This window comes from Pelmatolapia mariae, linkage group LG3_W, assembly GCF_036321145.2.
Source record: "Pelmatolapia mariae isolate MD_Pm_ZW linkage group LG3_W, Pm_UMD_F_2, whole genome shotgun sequence".
NCBI classification, from domain to species: Eukaryota; Metazoa; Chordata; class Actinopteri; order Cichliformes; family Cichlidae; genus Pelmatolapia; species Pelmatolapia mariae.
Genome location: NC_086229.1, coordinates 50,739,970 through 50,748,557, shown reverse-complemented (window position 1 = coordinate 50,748,557; position 8,588 = coordinate 50,739,970). Strand labels below are relative to the sequence as shown.

Here is an 8,588-nt window from a genome sequence, read left to right as displayed (position 1 = left end):
CTAATCTAATCTAATAACTTTAATCTCAGCCAAACCGATTTACTCACGAACAAATAAAACACCGAAAAAGGCCAAACAATAACATGTTTAAGTTATTTGAAGTTTACACACCTACAATCTCGCCTGAAAATATGTTAAATGTTTATTTCGCGACCCAGAAAGAGTAATAAGAGTAATATTAATACTAAGTAGCTGCAGTAGTAGTAGCCATTGTTGGAAACAGGAATTGGCTGGGCCAATCTAGGATATGGTTTTTCAATTTTGTTGTCCGGGTGGAAAATCGGGAGAAATTGGGGAGAATGGTGGCTCCGGGAGATTTTCGGGAGGGGCACTGAAATTCGGGATTCTCCCGGGAAAATCGGGAGGGTTGGCATGTATGGCCTGGTATTGCCTGTAACGTTATTATGACGGACACATTTTATGAGTGAACTTGACTTTAAGTGACTTACAGGTTTCTTTGAAAAATACTTTCTTATAACCAGGTTCTTCCTTTTTGCTGCCGCCCTCCTCTCCTCCTCGCAGCGCAGGATTGCCGCTGCTAAAACTAAACAGAGCTCGCTGAAAGGCACAGCCAATCACATTGGCCATATTTGTCACATGAGGTAGGACTCCAGTAGCGAACGTAATTTAACTCTTTCTGCACCGCTGGGTGAATGAGACACTGACAGATCGTTTTTTTTTTTATTTCTATCGGGTTTGTATTTCTTTACTCGAAGAGATCAAATTATTGGTGGGGACATGTCCCTTCCGTCCATGCCAAATCGACGCCCTTGACCTTTAGATGCTCCACACATTACATGTATTCAAAAAACTGCCAATAAAATAAACAGTGTGCTGCTGGTTGGTCAGATAGCTTTTTAACTTCTGACATCATCACAGATTAAAAACTTGATAGTTTGGGGGTCATTCAATAAGAAACAGTGAAATGATTCTCCGGGTGAAAAAGTGGACAGCAGAAACAAAGAAAGAGTGAGAACAGTGTGAGTAATAAAGATCTTTGGAACAATAAGGCAGCAGGAGGACAGCTGCAGTTTAACAGGTTTCTAACAACATTAGAAATATAATTATAATGAATTAATTTACACTGACAATGACACCTTCTAGAGCAGAACCTTCAATTTACCAGCCACAGTGTTAATGAATGGAAACATCCTGTCAGTGAAAGTCTCTGTGAAGGTGTGTATGTGTGTGTTAGTATCAGGATCAGAGAACGTCAGCTTTCCTCTGTTACAGTCCAGATTCACTCTGATCCTCTGAAACTTCTTCTGTACTGAAAGAGCAGGACCTGTAGGTGATGGTGGCCACGCGTAGTATTTACCTTTATGGAACCTTATTTTCCATAATTCAGTCATTTCATCTCCCTTCCTCTGCACAGACTCTGCAAACACACCCAGGTTCCACCATGTACTGTACCCAACCTCAACATCCCAGCTGTGAGTCCCTGAGTCAAAGCCTTCAGAGCCCAGGACAGAGTAGAGCTCATCAAACCTCTCTGGATTATCAGGAAGCTGTTGTTCATCTCCTCGTCTCACACTGGTCAGATCCTCAGAGAGGATGAGTTCTCGATGAGCAGTGTTTGGGTCCAGAATGATAGGAGTGCAGGAGACCATGTCCTTCATGTTGTTCCAGATGTTGAAGGTCAGGTTGCCCAGGTGTTTGGCCTGGTGTATCAGAGCTCCTGAGGGCAGCTGTGGATCATCCAGCAGGGGGCAGCGCTGGACTCTTTCCACTGCAGCCTTGTAGTTGTTCAGGAATGAGACGTCTTCAGCTCTCAGCTCCTCCTCTGTGGCTCTGACTGTGTCTGAAAGAGCAGCTATGTCTCTGCTCAGAGCCTCCATCTTCTCCTTCATCATCCCACTCTTCTGCTCCTCTTCCTCCCTCAGTGCATCCAGCCTGTCCTCCTCTTCCTCTGCTAGAAACTGGCGAAACGTCTTAAACTGCTCCTTAATTCGAGTCTCTGTGTGTCGGGCCTGGACATTAATGTGTTTTGCTATTTGATCAAACTTCACTTGAAGTTCTGCACAAACCTTCAACTTCTTTTTTAAGGACTCCAGAGTTTCCTGAAGTTCCTTCCTGTGTCGTTGTGCAGCTTCATCGATGGGTCTGAATCTGTGCTTGGTGTGTTTTTCTGAGTCTCTGCAGATGAGACACACTGGCTGCTGATGATCCAGACAGAAGAGTTTGAGTTTCTCAGAGTGCAGACTGCAGACAGCTTCTGAAGCTGTCTGATCTCTCTCCTGTAAGAACGACTCACACAGGTTCTTTAAAGCCAGGTTTACAAATGGTTCATTCCCTGGAGATCTTTCACAAACTGGACACTCATGTGTTGTTCTCTCACTCCACCATCTCTTCAGACAGTCTTTACAGAAGCTGTGGCTACATGACAGAATAACAGGATCTCTGAAGACCTCCTGACACACCGGACAGCAGAGATCGTCCTCTGATCTGGAAGCCATTGAGTCTGTGAGTGAAGCTGAAAACAGCAGACAGGAGTTTTGCTCAAACTCACATTCAGTGTGTGGAGCGTCAGCAGCTTTAAGCAGCAGTGTGGGAGTTTTCCAGTTTTCTCTCCTGTAGCTGGATTCACTGAGTGGAAGCTGCTAGTTGGATCTGAACTCAGTCTGATCGTCTGTGCATCTCTCTTTACTGAGGAAAAATAACATCCTTTTTTCTGGTATGAGTCATGTGAGGGGCGGAGCTTGGCAGTTGCTTCACTCATAAATAAGAGTGTTTCTCATTCCTGAGTTCAGATATTTCACCTGCACATGTCCCAACATGAAAACCTTTCTGAATCTTAGAAAAGAAAGTCTCATTCAGTGGTGCTGCAGAAACTTCACGTTCAAAAGGGACGTTTTTCTGGTTGTTTACCTGACTCATCAGCAGATCATAATGCATCAATAGTGAATCAAAACAGTAATCAGAAAAATACATTTTGGCCCCGACAAAGGCTTTAGGATGTCATCAGTGGTGGTCTAGCAAACACAATGCTCACTGTGTCTGTAATCACATGAACAGAAAAGTCTTTCATGAGCCTCCACTTAAAACATCGCTTTATAGAGTTAAGGCCAGCAGCCTTTAATCTGAAAGTATGTCTGAATAAGGTATAAAATAGCTGTCTGCTTTTTTTCCCCTGGATTTCATCATTCTCCACATACAGATCTCTTCACTTTAGTTCTTATTAGATGTCAATCCACTGTATAATCACACTGATTGGACCCTTAGGCAGGCTGGTTCTGGCCCGTGTTTGACACTCATGCTGTACACTCTCATTTCTCTTTGTGAGTCTGTGATGAATATTACCCAGCAGGCAGTGCAGAGCTAGGATGGATCCATTGGGTTAGGAGATTTCAATTCAATTCAATTCAATTTTATTTATATAGCGCCAAATCACAACAACAGTCGCCTCAAGGCGCTTTATATTGTACAGTAGATCTTACAATAATAGATACATAGAAAAACCCAAGAATCATATGACCCCCTATGAGTAAGCACTTTGGCGACAGTGGGAAGGAAAAACTCCCTTTTAACAGGAAGAAACCTCCAGCAGAACCAGGCTCAGGGAGGGGCGGGGCCATCTTCTGCGACCGGTTGGGGTGAGAGAAGGAAGGCAGGATAAAGACATGCTGTGGAAGAGAGACAGATTAATAACAGATTTGGGAGTTCTAACTACATCTATTCTCTGGCTGTCTACCCTGCCTACTCTGATTAAAACCCAGCCCTGAGTAGCCTCGCAAGCCCAGTATCCTACCACAAACACCCGTTGAGGCAGCTCCCTTCTAGATCAGTGCTCTTGGAATATGACTGGGCTTAATATAGTGGTTTGGAAAAGCAAACCACAAGGGTCTGTTACTCTTAGAAGGCCGGAGTAACCTGTAAGAGTCATATATAAGATGTAAACTAGTACCTAGATCTTTACCTTTTACTGTTTCAAAAAGGTTTAAAAAGGTCCACAATTTAGATTTCTTCATGAAGGGTATTTTATTAAAGCAATTAAGCAGGAGCAAAGCAAAAGAATGCAAAGGAAAAATCAAATGAAGCTCATGCATAAGTTCAATAAGGAAGATCTATGGTTTTACAGCTGTCTGCTCCAAGGTGTTGCAGACTAAATCTAGGCTTCACGTCCACTTTCTCACGCTGTCAAGCTGTTTGTGACATCACTGGTCTAGTCCAATCATCGTACTCCCGGCCTTCTTCAGGCCGTTTAGCATTCACGCCGCATACTTTAAATCTCACTGTGTATCTGTCATTCTCCCTTGCACATGCCTTTGTTCAACATACCTCCTCCCCATCGCCACCTTGTCCTCGTCACTCAGGCTCCATTCAAGCCACTATCTTCATCTCCACCAAGAGCATCTAGACTCCAAGGGGGCCATCTCTACTCCCTACTCTACTCACAGCTCGGCTTCGGTTCCGCCAAAACGGGCCATGAGAGGCCAAAGTGCCAAATACCTCTATCTAAATTCTTTACATCAATAACACATGTCCATTTCCTTTTAATGATCTCTCCTTGTTAAAATAATAATCTTCATAATCAATTCACATGAAATATATCTAATTAACCTACTCTGACTTAATGCTGATTATGTGCTGATCTCTGAGAGGATAGAGATTGAGAAGAAAACAGGAACATCCAGACCTAAAGATGTGCTTATCTCTGTGTTCTGTGTGTAATTATAATCCAACAAGAAAAGCAGCATTCCTTGGAAATTCACCCACAGGAATACAGTCGAAAGCCAAATCCTATCAACGTTATAAACAGTGGAAATTATTGGAAGTTATAATCTGGCAGGAAAACACCTGAATGAAAATCAAAAATGAAAATGCAAAAATGAGCAGAGAAACAGCCAAAAAATACACAATCAATTAGTGAGCCCACAATGTTCAGGCATCAGTTGCTTTTCTGGTTTTGCTTGCCCCCCATGGTTGGATTGTCAGATGATGTCATCTGCTCATCACAAGAGCTACAGGAAGAGACAACCCCAAATGTTCCTAGGTGCTCTTCTTTATACTCATTGCGTGTTGTTCTTGCAACACACAAATTTACCCTTTCTGTATAGAAACAGCAGAGGCAAAAAGATGTTGCTGGGGAGATTAAATAGGGCGTCCCATGACATCAACATGCATCCATTAAGTCCTCCTGTAATATACACTACAGACCAATTCAGATCCCAAACAAATGTCAACAACAGCATTCCCAGTATGGTCACAATGGTGTAAAATGCCCTCTTCTTTGATTGGTCAATCCCTTTTCTGTTCCTGCCGTCTTCTCTTGGACCTGAATAAATTAAGACACGGAGAACAGAAAGGCTGCAGAAGGAGGAGACGGTTAAAGACAATGTCAAGAGGCAAAAATTCACAGTGGAGACGATGATATCGTTTATCATTGTAAAACCTGACAGTGCAAAGGAAAGCAGCCAAACACAGCCTATGCTGATATTCCTGATTCTGACCCATCTTTCTTTCCTTAAGCTCCGATAAGTGATGGGATGAACAGCAGCCATGTAGTGCTCCACACAAGTCAGCATGTGAAAGAAAATCAGTCCAAACCAACAGAAAGAGTAAAGAAAGAACCCCCAGAATAACATGTTTAAATATTTCATGACACTACCACAATAGCTGAAGATACACGCTAAGACAGCAAACAGATCTGAGATGACGATGTTGTAGGTGAAGCAGTCAGAGTGACTCAGTACTTCCATGAAGGTGGAGCCTTTTTTCCTCCATTCTTGGAGACCATGTTGGAGGATGAGGATGCAGATGGGGAAGATGAGGAAGACGGCAGTGATGTAAAATGCACGAAAGATATAGGAGCTTGGTTTAGAGTTGATACAGTACATGTATAAAGGAAGGGAGGTGTTCATGGAGGAAAGGTGGAAATCCAAAGTGGACTCAATGGAGAATGATGAGTTTGCCAACATCTGGGGAAAAAGAACAAAATAGAAAAGCTCTTTATTGTTATTGTACAAGTACAACAAAACTGTTGGTTCTACACACCAACTGTGCAGAAATAAACTATAAATAGTAAGACAGCAGGAATAAAAAGAAGCAAAAAAAAAGCCAACTCATTGGATTAAACATAAATAATTGATAATAACAATCCAACAAGAAAAGTAGCATTCCTTGGAAATTCAAACCCAAAAGAATTCAGTGGAAAGCCAAATCTTACTACGTTATAAACCACAGGGAAAAGTGGAAATTATTAGAAAGTTTTAATCTGGCAGGAAAACAACTGAAATAAAAAAATAGTGGGCAGACAATGTTCAGGCATCAGTTGCTTTTCTGGTTTTGCTTGCCCCCCAGGATCGGATCTCCAGATGATGTCATCTGTTCATAGCAAGAAATACAGCAAGAGACAACCCCAAATGTTCCTAGGCTCCTCTCTAATACTCATTGCATGTTGTTCTTGCAACACACAGCTTTACCCTTTCTGTATAGAAACAGCAGAGGCAACAAGAGGTTGCTGGGAAGATTAATATACACTACAGACCAGTTCAGATCCCAAACAAACTTCAAAACCAGAATTCCCATAATGGTCACAATGGTGTAAAATGCCCTCTTCTTTGATTGGTCAACCCTGTCTCTGTTCCTGCCCTCTTCTCTTGGGCCTGAATGAATTAAGACACGGAGAACAGAAAGGCTGCAGAAGGAGGAGATGATCAAAGACAATGTCAAGAGGCAAAAATTCACAGTGGAGACGATGATATCGTTTATCTTTATAAAACTTGCTATTGCAAAGCAGAGCAGCCAAACACAGCCTATGCTGATATTCCTGATTCTGACCCATCTTTCTTTCCATAAGCTCCGATAAGTGATGGGATGAACAGCAGCCATGTAGAGCTCCACACAAGTCAGCATGTGAAAGAAAATCAGTCCAAACCAGCAGATAGAATAAAGAAAGAACGCCCAGGATAACATGTTTAAATTATTCATGAACATACTACAATCGCCAAAGACACACCCAAAGACAGCAAACAGGTCCATGATGGCGATGTTGTAGGTGAAGCAGTCAGAGTGACTCAGTAATTCCATGAAGGTGGAGCCTTTTTTCCTCAATTCTTGAAGACCATGTTGGAGGATGAGGATGCAGATGGGGAGGACGATGAAGATGATAATGATGCTCAGTGAACAATAGATGTAGGAGCTTGGTTTAGAGATGATACAATACATGTATAATGGAAGTGAGATGTTCATGGAGGAAAGGTGCAGATCGAAAGTGGAGAAAAATAAGTTTGTCGACATCTGGGGCGAAAAGAAGAATAAAAAAAGAATAGAATAGAAGAAGTGGGAAAAAAGCCAAATCATTGGAACAAACATGAATTAAATTTGTTTGTTTAGTCTCTGTATAGTTTGTAGATACAACGTTTTCCCCCTTTTTGTGTTGCCTTATACAGTAACTGTGCTGCTATGGATCCCAAAAGCTGTAATATGTGGCCAAATTAAAATTACTCAGAAGTAATTTGAAATTTTCTTACAATCAGCCATTAAGTCAAAAAGTTTGAGATAATACTACAGCATTTGCGATAACTTGACTGTTTGACTTACTTCTGTCTGTAGTTGTGGTGGAGGAAACAAGCATCCATAAACATCAGATAGAAATGCTACAAGTTTCTAAAGTAATCACATTAAATTATGGATTTGAAATAATTTTAAGAAATAACGAAACTTCTGCTGTTTCTTCCTTTAAACATTTATTAATTTATTTTTTCAGTAATATTGGAAAAGAGATTTTTTTTTTTAACTTAAGGTACGTTTGGTGAATTATACAATACAGTACATGATACTATCATTTTACCACCAAGTCTTTGTTTAACATTTGTCAATGTGTCAACATGTGTGATGCAAAACGTGAGAGAAAAATCTGGGACAAAAGATTATTAAAGGTTAACCCATATCAGATTACATCAGTGGAAATAAAAATGAACACTAGTGCTGCTGTATGGTGGATATATCGCACACTTGATTTTCTGGAAAAGTTGACTACTTTCCACTGACCCTCTCTCTGTTTGTATCTGAACTTCCTCTGTGTGTCTCTCACAGGAACACCGTGTCTATATGCAATTATTTGTTCAAAACATATTTCAGCCCCACTCCACCTCCTGCCTCAAAACAGTCAATTTAAATATGGAAAAAAACTGAAACAATGGCAAACTTAGAAAAACAGTTCAGCAATGGCAGTTATTTTGACAGAAACATGCATAATGTATATATAGACACAAATCAACCACTAAGATTGCTCTACACTAATGCAGACCTTCACTTCACTCATGTTGTGCATTTCTTCTTTGACTACCACACACAGCACAAATATGCACTATGTGTCAGACTGGGCTTCATCCACAAGCTGCTGTTTATTTGGTCCATTACGACAACAAGTGGAAATAATTTAAATGATGTGCAGAGTTGTGTATATTCAAATAAACCAAAGGCATTGAAGGTCTCACCTCTACTCTGATCTTAGTTTTGCATTAAGTATTTCCTTAGCAGTAGAGAGATGGAGGTGTCGATGGAGGAAAGGTTGAGATCCAAAGAGGACTGAGAGGAGACTGATGAGTTTGCTGACATCTGGAAAAAAAATTAATTGCACTCTT

General features: G+C 41.1%; 1 protein-coding gene across 1 annotated transcript; it reads right to left on the bottom strand.

The window, feature by feature from the left end:
• Positions 1 to 1,100: 1,100 nt before the first annotated feature.
• LOC134623462 (nuclear factor 7, ovary-like) lies at positions 1,101 to 2,565 on the bottom strand. The gene has a single exon (XM_063468600.1). It carries the CDS (start codon positions 2,454 to 2,456, stop codon positions 1,101 to 1,103), a length of 1,356 nt encoding a protein of 451 aa, XP_063324670.1. The 5' UTR covers positions 2,457 to 2,565.
• Between the last annotated feature and the right edge of the window lie 6,023 nt (positions 2,566 to 8,588).

Coding starts and splice junctions, on each gene's coding strand:
- LOC134623462 (XM_063468600.1), bottom strand. CDS start 2,456: ATGGCTTCCAGATCAGAGGACGATCTCTGCTGTCCGGTGTGTCAGGAG.